Raw genomic sequence first — 19,515 nt, forward strand, 5'->3', positions numbered from 1 at the left:
ATATAGAAAAAAAGTCTGTTGCAGCACTCTGCATCACTTTTAACATATAAGGCTGGATGTTAAAGACCTTTTACCCTCAGATGTGATGAGAAGCTGGGAGGACTTCAATCTCTCTCTGTCCCCAAATGGCATCTGGGAAAAGGCAAAGCCTCTTGAAGAAATGGGTACAGGGTTAAACATTAATACAAATCAAAGTTTAACTTCATCCAACTTCAGTTAATGTGATGTTAGATAAGCTATAGGAAAATTAATGGTTAAGCTAGAGCTCTGTGCGGAGGTCTTGAGCCACTGCACAGTTCATCATATTTTACTTCCAAGAAGTTACCTTATTGTAATTTTTAAAGTGGTCCTGTGAAATAGTTTTCCATCATTTAGAGTGTTTCACTGGACACTGGCTGCTTGTCATTTTCAGTCAAGTCCTTGTACCTTACAGTTTTCAGACACATGTTTTGTTTGTTTGTTTGTTAAGTCACTTAGGACCATTAAAAAAAATCAACAGCAGATTTTCAAAGTAATCTGAAAAAGGAAAAAGATTTGCACAGGAACTAAGAGGTGAATCTAACCCTATAGTTTATCCATATGCTGTTACTGACTCCTCATCAGAAATGGTCTCAGTGGCAAGGTGACTGTCTTGACGAAGGGAAACAAGGAATAAGAAAGTTCAGTCCGTGTTAAGAATAAAGGTAGTCATATGAAATATTGACTTTAAAGTTCATTAGAACTTGTACAAACTCTGTTTTTGCAATATTGCAGAATAAAGTCCTGTACTGTACACTCACTCCAGCCCAGCAGGTGGCGGAAATAAGTCCAATTATACGAGGTTAATCGCCGCACAGAAGAATGAAAAGAAGAGAAACGGCGCCCTCTAAAGGCGTGTCAAGTATGTCGCTTAATGAGGCCGGTCCTCCTTAAATGTTTGTGACAAACATGGCGTTGTGCGGTATTGGGGGGGAAAGTGACACGTCCTGCCTCGCCCTGAATAAATACTGAGTCGATGCTGCCAACCTCTGTATGGCACGGAGGGAAGTTCCCTGTCAAAAGTACACAGACACGCACTCTTAGCCAGCATCAAAAGTCCAATGTTCAGCACCGCCTGCTCGCCTTTTTATTTTTCCGCCGCCGCTGCACTGAACACCCAGACTGCACCAGGACTCACAGCTGGCTGAGTTTGCGGCGATAGAGGAGGTCCGGATTGACTTCAAAAAGAAAGTTAGGCCGGGGTACCGCAGTCATGTCTGGACAAAACACATTTGTCAGCCCGTTTCACAGACCCCAGTGTTTGGCTGCTGCAGCTCCCGCGGGGAAAGCCAAACTTACCCATCCCGGCAAGGCCATTTTAGCAGGTAAGAAAGTTGATGTGGGACTGAGCAGAGGCCGCCCTGCAACTTGTTTCGAAGTTTCAACAGTGAGCCTTTAATTGCAGGTGGGATCAGAGCATAGCAGTAATCACTTCCTAGTGTCTCCGGCAAACATCTGCTGCTCAGCCTCTGTGTTATCACTATTATTATCTTCTTTTTATCTTTTCAGGCTAAAGTGTTTGCTTGTTTCTCTTTTTGTTGTAGAAAACCTGACATTTGGTAGATTTGGTCTGTTCAGCCAAAACATTTAGCAATTTGGTAAATGATAAACTTAAAATAAGTCTGCCTCTTTATGACCCAGGATCCAGGAAAGGGGGTTTTGCACACGTCTTACTATTTTGCTAAGTATTATACTGTTGTACAAGTACAGCATGGTTATTTTGAGAAGTTAGCAGTCCACCCTTTATAGTCGACTGCAGCAGGCTTATCTGTGAACACCATAATCAGGAAATAGCGGGTAGATAAACATATCTGAAGTTTTCAAGTGTCTTAAAAAATAATGTCAGAGTTCAACATTAAACCAGGATTCAGTCTGAATAGGAGCAATAATTACAGCAAGCAAACTCTGATGTGGTAAGAACAAAATTTAAAGTATTTCTAAACAGAGGAATAATTATGGCCTCTAAGACATGAACAGAAGGTCCATGTGAGTCTGCTGTGGTACAAAACACTTACCTGCCTGCACAGAGCACCTGCTGTGACAAACCCTGCTCCTCAGCTTGGGGCCAGAGGAGCTGGTATGATCTGGGACTTGTAGACTCTAGCATTCAGACAGCTGAGTGAAATGAACTCTGGTGTCCTGCAGGTTTCACGGGTCAGTCAGTGACATACACATATTTTGCACAGCTCAGTGTGTACTAACTAGAGGACAGTCAACATTGCAACATTGTTAGCATGCACACACATGCTCCAGTTTTACTAAGCTTATTTTTTAACATTAGGATCTGGTTGTATGCCAGATATCAATTAAGCTTGGTCCTAGATTATAAATGTCAAGTGGAGCTTTCTGTTGAACTTTGCTTTTAGGTCCAGCTTTAATCCATTTTTGTGAAACTTGTTATAAAAGTTCAAAGATAAAGCCGCACATGTCCGTGTGATTTTTCTCTGTGTCACAGTCAGCAGTTCAGTGGGTGTTTTCTGCTGATGTGCTGGCTGTGTATGGTGTCCTCAAAGGCCCAGCTCTCCATGTTCCCTATAATGAGCCACAGTGACAAAGCACATTGCTCTCTCACCCTTTGCATGCATTCTCCAACATGCCAGCCACAAATATGGTTCTCCTGCTCTCTCTCATTGAATCCTGGCAGAAATGACCACTTGTTGACTAGAAGCACACTAGAAGAGGACTTTATATATCCAACTTTGTGTATAATGGGAATAATCTGGCTGTATCAAAAGTACTGTAAAACACACTATTAATAACCCAGTATATATGTGATGTACATAGATGGAGCTATTGTTGAGGCATTTTTGCCAAGAAATCCCATTTTTCTGTTGGCACTGAAATGCCATCTTCTACTTTTTTTTCTTTTCTTTTTTTTTTTAAGGTGTAGTTTGACAGTTTGACTCACTGCATTTTTCCAAACATACAGCTTTCATATAGCTTTCATGTGAAAGTTGAAGTTCTTATTCACTTGGATAGTGTTTGGCAAGTGTGAATGGGAGATTATCCACACACCATGTGATGTCACAGACTATGTAAAAGATGTACATGGCCACTTTTATGTCACTCACTGGTTAACACAGCATTAAGATGAAGCAATTAGCCTGGCTTGTTCAAAGATATTAGAATTACTATATGTTGCTATTACCTCATAAGCTTACTGGCACAATATGCGCTCTTATCCTGCTAGTATGAAATAAAAAAAAAAAAAAAAAAAGTAAATGTAAATTAAATACTTATGTATGATTTTTTTTTTTTTCTGAAAAAGTACAGGTCATGTTAATAACCTTTTACACCAGTAATATCTTGGGTCTGTTTTACATTCCTTCCTACTGTAACATTTCCAAAAGATACTACTAAATATTGCTGTTCTAATGTTTCCTAAGGAACCACGTGCCTTCTCTTTATAGAAATAATTTTTGTTATTGTTGCAAGTAATTTTAAAAAGGAAAAAGTAGTTTCAGAATTCCTGCTCGGCATGTCTGTACATGCTGGACTTAATAAACCAGTTCTGTATCTTTTTCCAGCTTCAATATGGGGAACGAGCTGCAGGTACTACTCAGCTGCGTCTTGATGCAGACTGTTTTTTTTTGTTTTGTTTTGTTTTTTTCTATTTAGACAGAATTATGCCTGGGTGTGTCATAAATGGCACCGTTTATGTAATGGGCTGGTAGCCAAAATGCTACCATGTTTGATGTTGTTGTGAAGACAGTGGTTAGTCAGACTGTAATTAAGGGTTTTTGTTTTTTTTTTCACAAACAGCCCCACTTGCTTGTTTGCGTGTGAGCTAGAATCATTGTTGTGTTGGATTTTTCTGCATGACATTTGTTTGAAAGAATGCATGTTACACAACAACACAGAACTGAACTTGTGAATGAATCCAAAAGTAAACATGAGTGAAAAAGCACATTAAAGCCTTTATTTTCATCCACTGAGTTCTTAGTTTTCCCCATTATTGCCAGATACTCTCAACACATTGAACCCAGAAGCACACTGGCCAAAACAACCTATATTTTGTCTAGCTTTTCCCCTTTTTACCCCACTTTTTACAGTTCTTAATGCTTTGACAGTTTACTACTTGTAATTTAAACTTGTCCCTTCTGGGTAGTCAAGGAACTGGTCCGCTGTCACCTTGCTGAATCCATCCTGCTGCACATTAATGTGTATGGAGAGTACACACCCCCTTGAGTTGGAGATGGGCCAAGGGGAGTATCTGTAGTCAGAAAACAACTGAAAAAACAGCTGAGCCAATCAGCTGCAGGATGCTTGTTAGCTGTTCAACTGCAGATCTGTAGCAACCAGGCTTTTAAGGTGGAGCTAGTCTGCACTTGTACATGAATAACTGTATAGCAGGCATCCGTGAAACAGTGCAGTGTAGATGTGGTGAATGCTAATGTGCACCTCACTAACATTTTTGAAAAGCGACTTTTCTTTTCACACTTGCTTTTATTCTACAAGCCGTATCAGATATCCTTCACACCTAACCACACCAAGGTTTTTATCTGTATTCCTTTGAGCTTATTTTAAATGGTCACATGGCTTGCATCTTGTGTGTATTTTATTTAATTGATTTTGTTTTTTAAATTTATTGCATTTTATTTTGTGTGAGCTGCAAAAATAAATCTTTTAGTCTTTTAAATGGCTCGTTTTGACTCTTTTGAAACCAGCATTTTCTTTTCCCCCCTCCTCCTTGCCCGTTCTTTAGGTGGGATTGCAGGAGGCATAGAGATCTGCATCACCTTCCCAACAGAATATGTTAAAACACAACTGCAGCTAGATGAAAAGGCCAATCCTCCTAAATACAAAGGCATTGGTGAGTCCTTGTTTAATGTTGTCTTTTTCTTTTTTTTATTTAGTTCTAGCACTTTTGATGATATCACAATTAAAAAAAACAAACAAACACATTTAACATACCTTATAATTAGGGGTGCAACGATACACAAAATTCACGGTTCGGTTCGGTTTGATTCTTTGGTGTCACAGTTCGATATTTTTTCGATACAAAAAAAATGTTCATGCCTTTTTAATTTGTCATTTATTAAAATTATAAATATTAATTTTAACTCAAAAGTACAGTTTTTAAATTTAATGTTGCTGAAACAAAAAAGTAATAAAAAAATAAAAATATCTGATTGAGGAATCACTCATCTTTGGAAAAGAGAGTTTATTACAGAGAAATGGCTCTTTCCAAAATAAAAGCTATACTATACGCTTCTTCTGGGCTATATTCTCAGCAGCATATTAAACATATCAGGTCCCCATAAGGAGAATCATGTGCTAACGGCTGTCTAAATGACTCGGGTAAAGTTTGTAGCATGCGTGCTTGTTGTTTTTGTCTGCTTCCACTTGTCTTTGCACTAGGATGCTGTCGGAGTAAATGTGCAGTCATATTCGTTGTGTTCCCACTAGTGCTGTCAGCATTAATCTCGTTGAAATTATGTTAACGCCACAACACTGCAAATCTCCGTTAACGAGCTACCGCCGATCGCCCCGTGTGTGGGGCTAGACGGCCAACACGTTAACGAGCTAACTGCGCTAACACACTAGTTCCCACCCATGTAATTGAGCATTGCGTGGCACATCCAACATACTGTTTTACTTTAGTCCATGACGCGCTTACCTTCAGGGTCATACGTCACATGAAAACCAAAATAGTTCCAAACGCCAGATCTGAATGAGGGTGGGGGAGGCTCAATTTGCCATGTTGCAAGGAGAGCTTCTGTCTCGCTAGCTTCCCCTGCGCTCAGTGAATCTGCGTTCGACTACTCCGCCTAGGCTGCACTGTCGAGCGCAGATCCACTGAGCGCTCAACACAGACAGCATCGTCAGAAGAAAAGTTGATAAAATAAATTAAAAATTTTGTATTGTTCGATACATATGCGTACCGAACCGAAAGCACTGTATCGAACGGTTATCAATACGAGTGTCGTTGCACCCCTACTTATGATGCTTCAGTACTTTATATTACATTTATATTACATAAAGTACAGTGCTGATGTAGAGTTAACATTTTTAATAGAACTTATGTGTTGTTATAGTGGCTTCAGAGCATCGGTAACATGGATATCAGTTTAGCAGAGTATCTGTAACTTCACAGAGATAAAACTGGTATCAGTCTTCTTATCTAACTACCATAGAAATCTTTCTGAATCTCTCAATCTATCTCAAAGATTAATTATTTAAACAGAAATCATAGATACTGTTGAAGGAAAAAATCTGAATGAATAATACTTTCAGGATTTCTTTACTTATTAAAATCCAAAATTGCAATTCTCAGGTCAGGTAAGGACCTATGTATACGCAGGTATTGACGTTAGGTGGCTAATCTAGATCTGAATGACTGTGGGCGACCCTTACAAGCAGACAACGTGGAGGAGGTGGGCCAAGTTACCATTTCTGTCCTTTGAACTTTGCTCTGCCAGTTTCACAAGACAGTTGATCCCTTAGTAATCAGGCTTTGTACTTATGGCAGTTGACTCCTGTTGGATCTGGGGGAGAATCAAAGCTGCACATGCTGATCTAAATAGCTGAAAAGGATGTTAAACATGGCATAATAATAGATAAAAGTTCAACTCATTGACAAAACAATGATAATGGGCATTCTGGACTGGGCCTTATAATGGCTCAGATGGGTGAGAAAAAACACAACAAAACATCATCTTTAAATTATTGCTCGAGACATACAGTAGACAATACAGAAAATGCGTTTGAAAATGAAAAACCAGAACAAGCAAATAACACCAACACTGTAATAAACACATTTAAAGTTGTTTGCATGAAGATACCGCGACTCGGCTCAATGCAGAATTTCCAATGATGTAAAAACGTATTTGTTTAATGGCTACTTGAAACGGTTAAGGATCAGCTGTACTGGGTGTTAATCATTAATTGTTTAATCATTTATGTTGATTTGAAGTTGTCGCAATCTTTTGGGCTGTTTGCACAGCTCTCCTGACTTACACACCTGGAATAACAAGCATTGTGAGTGCGCAGACATTAGCAAATAGTGTTTGTGTAGTAAATTGATCTTTGCTCATGAACTTTGGCACAAATCGTGCTTGCGTACTGAAACTGAGTACACAGTACAAACCTCGGTACAAAGGACTGTTTGTTGTTTCCATCAAATTCAGTCTTATCTGTTAACAGTTTATTAGAGGTTTTTTTGTTTTGTTTTTTTTTGTTTTTTTTTTTAAATAACTGTGCATATGCACAACTGATCTTTGATACCAGTGGATCAAAGTAAATTTCTTTTTAAAAGCTGCTTCCTTTTGCTTTTTCTCTTGTCATTTATCCTGTTTCCTTCCCTCTGCAGTTGACTGTGTGAAGCAGACAGTGAAAGGTCATGGTGTGAGGGGTCTTTATAGAGGTCTAAGCTCGCTGGTCTATGGCTCTATACCTAAAGCAGCTGTCAGGTACTGCAGCGCCACAAACAAAAAGCAAATGAGCACACTAAACACGTTTTGGAATGTGCACAGTCATCTATTAACTTTACAGCAACTTTTTTCCAACTTAACTTCAGGATTTTTTTCAGGGTTTTTCACTTTGTTTTACAGTGTAGGAATAACATCATGCCATCAAAACTCAAAATAAAAATGTTTCTAATTTTGAAGCAAACTGTAGCTATCACACGATATTATCAAAAGATTTGTCATTGATTTGTATTTGCTTTATGATTAACTGAATATTTGATCAGTTGATTTAAAATTTATAGCCATATGAGTAAATAAAGGTAATTGCTTATTTTTTTATTTGTTCTTAGTTTTGATTGTCACTTGTGAATAATAATTGATGATTTGCCAGGATTTTTTCTCATCCAGACCTAATCTATATTCTCCTCAAGCTTCTTCAGGAGTTTCCTAGTACAGGCCATGGTTGTAGTAAGAAAGGCCAAATGTTAATTCATTAGTTAGTGCAATTCACAATAGGAAAGCCCGAAAGTTGTTACTATTAATGGCTTCTAAGTGAGATGAAATGTATCTCTGAGTTTGTTTAAAAAAATTCTCTCACTTCTACAGATTTGGGATGTTTGAGTTCCTCGGTAATAAGATGCGTGATGAGAGTGGCAAACTAGACAGCAAGCAAGGATTTTTCTGTGGCCTTGGAGCTGGAGTGGCAGAGGCTGTGGTTGTAGTCTGTCCTATGGAAACAATTAAGGTAAAAAAATAAGTTGAACACATCATGTTGTGTGTTTCAATTCAAATATTTTTTATTACGTGTGGTGGAGATACAAATCTCTCTGGGCTTACATCAGGAAGGATATCTGGTGTTTCTATCAAATCAAATCAAATAAATGGAACAACCCATTGGTGCAGTCCCTTGTGAATAAGGAAGGAGCCAAATGTAGCTTTTAGTGGAGTAAGTAAACTTACTTGTGTGGTATATGAATCTTGGCATGGTATTACAGTAACATAAAATAACAATATAGAGGAAATGTTGTTAGTTTTAGCCTTTGCCTGGGTAGGTACATTTGTCAGCCTAACCTTGATAAAGTTTCTTTAGACAGGTTCCAAACTAAGTGAAATGACCCAGAAATACCTGTGTGGCAGCCACAAGAAAGGCTAGCTGATTTCTCTAAATGCTGAGAAAAAGTGCTTCAGTGCTCCCTTAATTAGCTCTATTAGGAATAAATACACTTGACCAAGGGATCAGAGTGATGCATTCACAAAGAACATCGACAAAACTGACAGTGGTGCATAATGGTAATGTTAATTATAGGTGCATTTTCCATTTCGTACCATAACTTGCTACATGTATTAAATTTTCAGTAAACAGGCTGTCGAACCCACAGCTGAACTCTAAATTGGATCATTTTCCTCTGGTTAAGATTCCACTGAAAGCATTAACAGGTAGAATGAAAGCTTTCACACTGAATCATCTCCCCAGAGAGTAAACATAAAATGCAATAAATTTGATTTTATAGGTTATATGTTAAATCTTTGGAATGACACAATTATTTTTTTTCATGGTTCTCATTTATATTGATCTGAAGTACAGCACAACGAAATACAGTAAGAATGAGTCAGGGTGAAGTAAGATGTGCATGTATTGTTGTATTATAGCACTTCTAGTCAATCTAACATCTAATTCATATACTAAAATGGAAACTAATAAACTAAAACGGAATCAAACATAAACCTTTTATACGGTTAAAAACTTCAGGCATCAAAATAGAAAATATAAACACAATAAAAACACAAAACTAATATCCCTGGTGCGAACACAATTGGAAAATTAAAGTTATGGGATACTGCAGTCATTTAACAGTTCAGCTTTGTCCTTGCAGGTCAAATTCATCCATGATCAGACATCAGCAAATCCAAAGTACAGGGGATTTTTCCATGGGGTGAGGGAGATTATTAGATCCCAAGGTAAGAAGGGCTTCAGTTGCATTATACTGCCACCTGTTGTTCCTACCATTTATACACATGTGTTATTTAGATAATTATCCTCCTTATGACTTCTGAGAAGTTCATGAATTCATTTTAGGTGATAAATATGAAAGCTGTAATGAAGGTTGTCATGAAAAAGTGATTATTTTACTGTTGCACTTTTAGGACTAAAGGGGACTTATCAAGGGTTAACAGCCACTGTCCTAAAACAAGGCTCAAACCAGGCCATCCGCTTCTATGTCATGACTTCACTAAGAAACTGGTACAAAGGTAAGGGAGTCAATACATTTGCAACCACTTGATGCAAATAAAAATGCAGTAAAAAAAAAAACAAAAAACTCTTTTTGTTTCTTTTTTTTTTTTCTGACGCCTAGGTGATGACCCCAACAAAGCCATTAACCCTTTGATAACTGGACTGTTTGGAGCTATTGCCGGGGCTGCCAGTGTCTTCGGAAACACTCCCCTGGATGTCATTAAGACCAGAATGCAGGTTAGTACCTTAACATATTTCCAGTTTTCCTAGTTTATCCCTTAGCTTTCCAACTAACATGTATATATGCATATTTTCCAACAGGGCCTTGAAGCGCACAAGTACAAAAGCACAGTAGACTGTGCGGTCAAGATCCTGAAGCATGAGGGACCACTGGCGTAAGTTCATGTGCCTGGTTGATATAGTATCTGGGGAAAAATGATTTAAAGGTTTTAAATATATATCTATTTATTCTCACTGTTGGATCTGGCCTTGTTTGAACTGTTAAACTGTCAGTTACCACATTTATATTGGTGAGAACATCATGTAATTTAGTTAGTGACTGCATAGTGTAGTGGTTTACACATCTGCCTAACATACCTGGTTCAAGCCTGGTAGGACACATACATCCTTTGGAGGATGTTTCAGGAAGGGAATCCTATGTGTGTGGTGACTTATCCATCTATCCATTAACCCACTTTATACTATAGACTGAGATTAAGCCTGTTCATTGTAGGAATGATAAAAACAAAGGTGTATTTAAACTCAGAACACATCTGCAGACAATTCAGAATCAAAATGATGTAAGATTTGGATAACCAGAGGAACACAAACTGAAAACTCATCTGTTTATCTTCATTTTGACCATTTTTTTCAAGGTGTTGTGTTATCGTTAATGTCAAAGTTGCTTTAGTTTGACTCACAGGGAAACTTTGTATGGCTCGTCTGTATAGCTTTATAGGTGCTCTGTTTCAGACTAGGTCTACAGCTGCTAATTGATATTTTATCCTCCACAGCAGCACAGTAGTGGAGTTGTTAGCACTGTAACGTCACGGGACCGGTTCAAACACTGGTTGGGCTCTTTCTGGGTCGAGTCTGCATGTTCACTCTGTTGTGCCTGCGGGGGTTTCTCCTCTGTACTCCGGCCTTCCCCGTAGTGGCTCAATAATGTAGCAGTTTACACATTTGTCTAACAAGCAAAAGATCCCCAGGAGAGACTAATTCATTTAGGGTCACATCATCAGGTGTAAAAAAACAAACAAAAAAAAAAAAACAACTATAATAATAATAATAAAAATATAGCTCTGGCTTCCTCCCACAGTTTAACAGCGCCCATGTTAGGTCAACTTGTGGCTGGACATTGGGTGTGAGGTAGATGAAGTGTGCAAAGTATATTGAATAAACTGTTGTATGGTTAAATGTGACTTATAGTCTGACGTGCTTTGAGTGGTTAGTAGGACTAGAAAAGCACTGTATAATTGCAAGTGCCTTACATTGTCATTACTTCATTACAGTTCTGTAATTTCATAAATATAACAAAAACTAGGGAATGAATAAATGAATATACAAAGCACAAAAATAAAAATAATTTACTGCAGAGTAGCAACATATTATACATTTAAATATTTAAAACTTTAGTTAAGCTGAATTTATACTTATAGGCTCTGTCACCTATGATCTACGGCTTCATATAGATATTTTTGGTCAGAAATGACTAAATTTGGCTTACAGAGTTATTGCCACTAACTTTTTAAAATTATTTTTTATTGACCCTGTAGTATTGTGAAACTCTGATATCATGGTTGCCTAATGTAACATTCACTGTCTGTTACTTCATTAGGTTCTACAAAGGTACTGTGCCTCGGCTGGGTCGGGTGTGTATGGATGTCGCAATAGTCTTCATTATCTACGAGGAAGTTGTGAAACTCCTGAACTTGGTTTGGAAGACGGACTAAAATCAAGTTGTGCTAAATAAGCAGGACTGTCATGACAGGCCAATCTCCTTAAATCCTGTTTCTAGGTTCAAATATCTACCTCCAAGTGATTTTTCAGAAAGAAAGAAAGAAAGAAAGGGATTGGTATGTTCTTGATTTATTTATAGCCCAGCAAACAGTAGTTGGAACTATTATCTAGCAGAATCACTGCTTACAGATGCTCTTTTTTTTTTAAATTCCACAGAACATTTTTTCACCCTGCTCAATCAGAGAACTGAGAGTGCTCTCAACACAAACAAGGAACTAAAGTTTGTACGTACTGAATCAAAGACAAACCAGTTACTTACCTAATGTAATATATAAACTATAGGTTAAAAAATTATGGGGAGTTGACTCAAATTTATTGAATCAAAAATTTAAACCCCTTTTATATGCAAGTTGTCAGAGAGGTTAGAAACCATTCTGAGGATGTGAAATGCTCCAAAAGCTGCAGGTACATTAAGAACTGCATGGCCGAAGTCAAGATTACAGAGTAATCTGCTTTGTGATTTCTTTTATCCTCTCCATGCACCTTGGAAGCAGGTGAAGTTGTGCCAGAAAATTATTTTTTGCTAAGATTACAGAGTAACCAGTTGTGGAAGATGCAGCATTTCTTTAAATGATAATACACATGTTCACATTATTTAGAAATGCACATTTCCATAAAGAAAGTGTTTGTGGGTAAAGAGGGTTCACTATTAAGTTGCAGAGATGTTTTAAATCAGTTAACTTACTAATGTCACTAAAAGTGCCTACGTGCTGTATAATGAATTTTGTGGTGTTTTGCGAATAAGAATGATTATTTAATGTTGTCACTAAAGACTAGAATAATTTACACATACTACTCTGTTCCAGTCAGTGTCTAATAAGTTCATGTCTTCTATTATCCTTCGAACTGTTAGTTTTTTGTTGTTTTTTTCATTCATTGAGAAATGGTGTTATTAGTGCCTTCCATCTCGTTCCTTTCTCATTAACTTTTAATTGCAGTTTATTTTTATTCTTAACTGTGTAATATTAGTTGCCTTTTCTTTTTTTTAATCAACTGATGACCCAATGTGCCAACTGCTGCTTGAAAATATAATGCCATGCTATTAACTAGAGTTCTAGACACGGAGTCTGGTTGTTTACATGCAATGCCTTTTAAATTAGTTTGCTTATCTTATCTCTTTGTGGAGGAGACACAATGTTTACCACATGTTGCCTTTTTCAGCCTCCCGTTTAACCAGACCCTACAGGAGCATCACACTTTGTCACAGATTTTTAAATATTTCTGGAGTTTTCTTGTTAACAGGTGAATATTCTATGAAAAATCTACCAGGAGTTAAAAGCTGGTATTGTGCCTTCGATCTTCTTAATTCTAATATCAATGCTCAGAAATAAACATGGATCAGACTGTTGGTATGGTCTTTTTTCTTTCAAGCCATCATCCAAATTTCTCCTAACTTTTTGTCAGAATAAGCATTGTATTCTTTGAATGTGTAGGATTAATAATAATAATAGTGCTATTTGTGTTGTACTATATAAATTTTTTGTGATTACTTACTGTTGTGTGTAGTACTGGTGGTTATTTGTGGTTTTCTGTGCACAAATGTTATCTTCTTTGCTAACAGTCACCAAACAGACATTAGCTATCATTGACAGAATGTGATAAAATGCTGTTATATTGTTATATACATTATGGCCACTTGCCCTGTGACTGCTGAGATAAGCTCCAAAATCCTACGGAACCCATGGATGGATTATTTGTTGGCATATTGTCGATTTGCCCTTCTTGGACCTTACGCCTGCCGTAGCTGTCAGTACAGCCCAATGACAGTCATTGGTATTCACTAGCTACTCGTTGAGAGACGCTTGAAAGAAGATGCTTGTGTGTTTGTAGTTCTTCCAAGGGTAGTTAACATGTCTCTCAATGGAGGCGGAAGCAGAGGATTTTATTTCAACACCGTCCTGTCTTTGGCAAGGTCGCTGGCAGCTCACCGGCAGGCACCTATAGACAAGGTAACGCTTCAGTTAGACTAGCGACCTACCGGTGACCAGCTAATAGCCTAAATAGTCTCTGACAGTAAGGCCCGTCACAGACCGCTTTTCTACCAGTGTGGTCTGTGTTATGAATCAGAATAGACTCTAAACATGACTGTTTTGTCAATATATAAATTATAGAGTTATTTCAGGATTAAGGGGCGCCACATAGCATCACTGGTACCTTGCTAATGTCGGCTAACGTTAGCTGTTTTTAGCCTGTAGTTTTCCTTTTAAAAAAAACCAACTTTTCCCCTCATGTGAACAATTAGATCCTTACTCTTCATCCGTACATGTTGGCACAGGAAAGCAAACCCTTTTTGTGTCCTGATTCAGTCGAACACCCGCTGTATGTACAGTTATGCATTTACACAGTATTCTAAACTTTTAGTTTGAGGGTCATTACCAAATATGGTGGCACCAGATCTTTAATCATTGTGGTCCGAACATTCTTTGAATGGACCAACATGTGTAGTCAATGTTGTCAGGAGAGGTGCGGGATAAATACAAGTGTTATGAAAATATGTTAAAAAGCGTTACTTATCTGTAATTTATACGATGTATAAAGAAATAAAATATGTATGACGTAATCAAGATTTGTCCAGTCACCTAAATATTTTGGAGCTGTTCCAATGAGCTGTTTATTTGGCTGACTTCAAAATGAATTTGTTTTTAAATGTATTTATGTATTTGTTTGTTTGTGTAGCGTGTATTTTTATTTATTTGTGGCAGGAAAACACAACGATAGTTATGGAAAAATGACTGCTTTTAAACTCTTTACCTTCAAAATAGACACACAGATCAAGATATAAATTATATATTAGCCACTGTTGGTCAGCAACATCTTTTTTGCTGTTGTATAGTGTGTGTGTCTGTGTGTGTTTAGTACAGTAAGCATATTGTAAATAATTAAGTAAACTAAGACCAAGACAAAATTGTACTTTAGCTCAAATCATTATCAGTTTTTTGTTTTCTCGTATTTAATGGGAAAGGTTAATAAGTTCATAATTGGTAGTCATAGCTTTAGCCTTGTGGTTTTCAAAGTTTTGTGAAAGCCAAAATTTATAGTGACAGTTGTATTCATATCTGCTTAAAACTGTTGACGTGTCATGAGTTATTTTTTCAATTGCACTTTCAGAAAGAGTTTTATTGCATATTTTCAGCATCTGTACCTAGAATGACATCTTTAGTCTTTCCAATAAGCTCCAATAGTGTATTTTATATCGTGCCATCATGACCTTATCACCCAAAGTGGTCGTCCAGAGGCTGAGGGTGTAAAAAAATTAAACTCTTTAACTGCTTACAGTCAGTTAACAAAAGCATATGTATCCAGCATTTGACTTTGACAGAATGATTTAGATGAATGATGTAGTATTTACCTCCTTGTTGTTGTACACTACAGTGATAATGAATGGTTGACAAAAAATCAAGACACACTCTGACTTGGCTATGCCTAGGGCATATCAGTTGCTCTAATACAGTGTCAGCATACTTTAAGTTCATTGTCCAATGTTGTGTAATGTTACCAAATCCAACATGGCTCACACAACAAGTGTATTCAGTTTTTCTCAATGTATTCAATGTGTCCAGGTCTTATGTCAGGGAAAGAAACTGTGAGACCAATAAATTCTGATCCTGTTCCCAAACATTTCAGTGATGAGGGCTGAAGTAATATTTTAATCCATAGTCACATGCAGAAGTTTTAGCTGACAAATATAGCGTTAATATTGCTGGCAGAAGGTAGCAGAATATATGGTAAGGTGGAGTTTCACTATAGGAGTACTAGCTCGATTCTGAGTCCCCTTTTGGAGTAGGATAAAGCTGTCATCTGTGGTGATATTTTTAGTGTAGTTGATGGGTAACAAGGTCCTCAAACAGGTTAATCTGTTCATGACAGGAAAGAGGGGCAACTTCCCTGTTCTCTCAAATTAAGAGGAACAAGGCAAGAGGTACACAAAGAGGGAACAAATTATGACCTTAAGGTTGTCAATTTCACACGAGTCCATCTAGTTCCAAAACCTACTGCAGATGCCAACTAGCAAAAAGTGGTTTTGTTTGAATGGCATGATTTTAACAAACACTGATTTGAAATTGTTTTATTACAGTGGATCAGTCTTGAAAATGTGACACTGAATGTTGTTGAGAAACCTAAATTGTACAGCCAATTCTCTTCTGGATGAGCCAGTGTTACTCAGTTGAATCGTTAGGATATGTGTTCAGAGATTAAGCAGCTGAGTGTATTGTAAAATTCTACAAGAATGCAGAGGTTGAACTGATTAGAAAATACATTTACTGAGAATCAGAAGGGGGAAACGCTAAACAGGAAGTACACTCCTTGATAAAGAGCCGTGGCTGCAGTAATATAATGACCCGTCAGCCCATTGTGTTATTGTTTAAGAAGTGTGTGCCAGTTTGTGGACTTTATTTTGCTGTTTTTCTGTCTGCAGTAACCTGCTCTATAAATCTGTATGTGATCGTATTGATTATCTTTAGAGATGTAGGATGTTTAAGGGGTTGTCTGATAAACAAAATTTATTTATTAGTCATTGTTCTGAATTTTAGCCAAGAACTACATCTGGTATTGGAGACCGTGTCTGTAGAGGAGGGACTCTACTTAAAAGCCATCTTTGAGTGGGGATTTTTAACTCTTTCTGAAGATTAAAAATATTAATGAATAATAAATTATTATTATACTTCTTGCTTGTTGTCTGAGTTACGGAGTTACTTTCAGTGGATGTTAGAATGTCCTGTGGTTTTTTTGTTTAATTTCAGAATCAGTTTGTAAAATGGAAATGTCCTATTAATCTAATTTCTGCTTATCTTTTCTTTGACATTTTTCAAAAGTCAGATTTAATGAAAAATTTCAATGGTGTCTAAGCCAAAAAGACAGCAGCAGTTTGTAATAACCTGCTGAATACTCATTTCCCTCTCTTTCATTTATTAGTGTTTTGTCTCAAGCTTATTGAGATATTATTTAGTCTTAATAAGCAAATCAGTCATCTTACCTGGATGATTGATTTGGTCTTTGGCTTTGAAATCAAATAGTTTTTAGTGGAATGTTTTATGTGAAGTCTCCACAACATCCCCTTTGTGGGCTTTAATCATTTAAAATATCCTCTCTCTCCTCTCATGGAAAACAAACAGGAAGTAGTGGCCCTGCTCTCTGTTTAAATGGTGGTTAATCCCTCACTGAACTCTCAATCATGGGGCTAATTAATGCCACAGGCAGGTTTTCAACTGGACTTTTAATTGGATTCAAATCCTGAGGCCCATTTAGATAGTCAAAATCATTAACATTAATGGGACAACAAAGTGCCTGTTTTAAACCCACCCATATGGAAAAGATATATATAAATCTTATAAAGTTTGTATCTGTCTTGTGTGAAACTTGTATGAAAAGCATATAAGTGTGAAAACAGATATAAGATCCCTTGAAAAATTATATAATGAATCTTGTATGTTTTGGATACTTACTAAAACAATGTATGAAAGTAATGCCAAAGTGGCCACTTTCATGAGTAAATCATGTAAGCCTTATATGATTTACTCATGAAAGTGGCCACTTTCATGAGTAATCACATATAAGTTTTTACTATTTCTTTTCCGTATGGGCAGTAGGCAAGAAATTTCTCTATATTTAAAATATTGTTATATTTAATAGCTTCCTAAAGTTGAGAAATGTTTACAACTCCTCTTCATCCACCCACATTGTCCTCCCACAGGTTCAGAAGCTACAATGCATGTGTCCAGTGGACTTCAGAGGAATCTTCCAGCTAGATGAAAGAAGGAGAGATGCTGTGATTGCAGTTGGCATTTTTCTAGTCGAGTCAAACCTGCAGGTAAATAGCGTACCTCGTTTCCTCTCCTCATTGTCATACTTTTGTGCTTGTATTAATTTAAGGATGTTCATTTTCTTATACTCTGGAATACATGTATTTCAGCACAAAGATGCTATTGTTCCCTACCTTCTTGGGCTGCTTAAAGGACTCCCTAAAGTTCAGTGGATTGAAGAAAGCTCGGAACGCAAAGGAAGGGGTGGGTAACAGTCTTACATGTACTTTATCCTGTCATTTCTTTTCATTTTAGAGGTGCTGTTTAGTCATTTTTTATTTTTGTTGCAGATACCCTTCCTGTGGCAGAGAATTTCAGCTTTTGTCTTGTGACATTGTTGTCAGATGTCGCCCAATGTGATGAAACCTTACGAGGGCAGGTGTGTGGTAATGACTCTATATATACATGGGTATAGATGCTGTTTATCTCATGTGTACTCAGATTTTTAAATACATTAAGCTCTCATTCACACAGGCCTAGAGCCTGGTCAGCAACCATTTGACAACCACCGGTCGCTAGGGAAGAAAACAAATATTCCCCAATTGGTTAACATGTGTGCTGGCAATTCCTGGAAGTTATTTGTTGCTTCAGAAGAGTAAAAATCAAAATGGTTTAAATATTAATAAATATTATTTAAATGATTATGTTATCAGATCCTGGAAGCAGTTATGGACATCATGCAGGTCCTGCAAGATATCTGCAAAAATCCAGAAGCTCATGACAAAGGTACCAACAGAGACCTCGTTCTTCCGTTAAGTGCTGCTATAGATCATTCCAGTGCTAAATAACATCCACAATATTCTTGTACGTATTCTTGTATTATTCTTTTTCTTGTACAGAATACCTATGTAGGTACACTGTGCCCACCTTGCTTGGTGTTGCAAGAGCATTTGGCCGATACAGCAACACTGACGAGCCGTTACTATCCAAGCTGTTTCCTCGACCAGTTGTTCCCTTACTGTCCACAAATGATGATAGCGATACTGTCCGGCGACGGTCCTTCAATGACTTTCGTTCAATCCTACCAAGCTCCTTGCTCACAGTTTGTCAGGGAGACTCTCTGAAACGCAAAGGCTCCTCTGTGTCCAGTGTGTCACAGCAGGTAATAAAATGAAACGGGCAAGAAGGCAAAACTAACAACATGTGTTTATTTAAAAAAAAAAAAAAAAAAATGAAATCCTGATTTTGTTTTCAGGCCAGTCCAGAGAGAGCAGGTCTGACACCCAACTCGCCCGCTGATCCCTCTGCACAGTACTTTGAAGGTAATTTCAGATCAGGTTGACACCTCTTTTTGGGTGCAGTATTTCATGCTTTCAGAAGTTGTTTTGTTTTTTACCGCAAACAGAATAGACATTTTTACGGTACATAATTTATTCTTCCCTCTATGTTAAGGTTCTTACCTCCCCGATGGCAGTGCAGTGGACCCTGACTACTACTTCTCCACCATAAGCTCCAGCTTCTCTGTGTCCCCTCTTTTCACTGGAAGCAGCACTGGAGAGTTTCACGTCCCTCTAGATATGCTCAGACAACTCCTTCACATGGTCAGCAGTAACCACACTCAGAGTTTGGTTTTGTACATGCATGCAAGGTGAACATTGTATTACTTCTTTTGAACAGGTTCAACAGATTGTCTCTGAGTCGTTTTTAAAATCACTGGATGACACCTTGGCAGAACTTCAAGTGGTATGCCTCTCAAGTCCACTCAGATTTCTCTTCACTTTACTTTTCATGTTACGCTTTATTTGTAAATTTCTGTTGCTTTCTTTGCAGGTGAATCCTGGTCTTCATCTCTACTACAAAACCTTCAGTGATCCTCTTTATGTAGCCATATTTAAAATGCTGAGAGACACTCTTTATAATATGAAAGGTAAGGAAATCTGTAATAGATCCTTTAATTAAAGGTAGTTTTACCCTTAACAAAATCTAACTAATATTTTCAACACCTTCAGGCAGTGGTAAATTAACAAGGTGATTCTGCTATTTGTATCTAAAAAGTGCTGTGTTTCTCGTAAAGTCCTTATTTGATGAAGAGAAA

The 19,515-nt window shown here is 37.4% G+C and overlaps 2 protein-coding genes across 3 annotated transcripts in view; both read left to right on the forward strand.

Annotated features, from left to right (window-relative positions):
- Nucleotides 1-943: 943 nt before the first annotated feature.
- On the forward strand, nt 944-13,049 carry slc25a1b (slc25a1 solute carrier family 25 member 1b). The gene is made up of 9 exons (XM_085414553.1): nt 944-1,343; nt 4,724-4,831; nt 7,331-7,430; nt 8,034-8,172; nt 9,302-9,386; nt 9,573-9,677; nt 9,782-9,897; nt 9,982-10,055; nt 11,498-13,049. The coding sequence occupies exons 1-9, from the start codon at nt 1,232-1,234 to the stop codon at nt 11,610-11,612; spliced, it is 954 nt and encodes a 317-aa protein (XP_085270679.1). The 5' UTR covers nt 944-1,231; the 3' UTR covers nt 11,613-13,049.
- A 280-nt stretch (nt 13,050-13,329) lies between these two features.
- The window catches only part of pi4kaa (phosphatidylinositol 4-kinase, catalytic, alpha a), a 40,949-nt gene continuing 34,763 nt past the window's right edge, over nt 13,330-19,515 (forward strand). For both annotated transcript variants that reach the window (XM_085414549.1, XM_085414550.1), the window contains exons 1-10: nt 13,330-13,628; nt 17,372-17,488; nt 17,591-17,684; nt 17,771-17,859; nt 18,134-18,206; nt 18,320-18,582; nt 18,676-18,742; nt 18,873-19,021; nt 19,098-19,163; nt 19,251-19,347. In XM_085414549.1, the coding sequence (XP_085270675.1) occupies nt 13,530-13,628; nt 17,372-17,488; nt 17,591-17,684; nt 17,771-17,859; nt 18,134-18,206; nt 18,320-18,582; nt 18,676-18,742; nt 18,873-19,021; nt 19,098-19,163; nt 19,251-19,347 (1,114 nt within the window). In that variant the 5' untranslated portion in view covers nt 13,330-13,529. The remainder of the gene's footprint in view (nt 13,629-17,371; nt 17,489-17,590; nt 17,685-17,770; nt 17,860-18,133; nt 18,207-18,319; nt 18,583-18,675; nt 18,743-18,872; nt 19,022-19,097; nt 19,164-19,250; nt 19,348-19,515) is intronic.

Source organism: Rhamphochromis longiceps, linkage group LG7 (genome assembly GCF_057381845.1).
Source record: "Rhamphochromis longiceps isolate RC_006_pf linkage group LG7, R_longiceps_female_GT1.1, whole genome shotgun sequence".
Taxonomy (NCBI): domain Eukaryota; kingdom Metazoa; phylum Chordata; class Actinopteri; order Cichliformes; family Cichlidae; genus Rhamphochromis; species Rhamphochromis longiceps.

Coding starts and splice junctions, on each gene's coding strand:
- slc25a1b (XM_085414553.1), top strand. CDS start 1,232: ATGTCTGGACAAAACACATTTGTCAGCCCGTTTCACAGACCCCAGTGT. Junction 1,344..4,723: donor CGGCAAGGCCATTTTAGCAG/GTAAGAAAGTTG, acceptor CCCGTTCTTTAG/GTGGGATTGCAGGAGGCATA. Junction 8,173..9,301: donor GTCCTATGGAAACAATTAAG/GTAAAAAAATAA, acceptor TTGTCCTTGCAG/GTCAAATTCATCCATGATCA.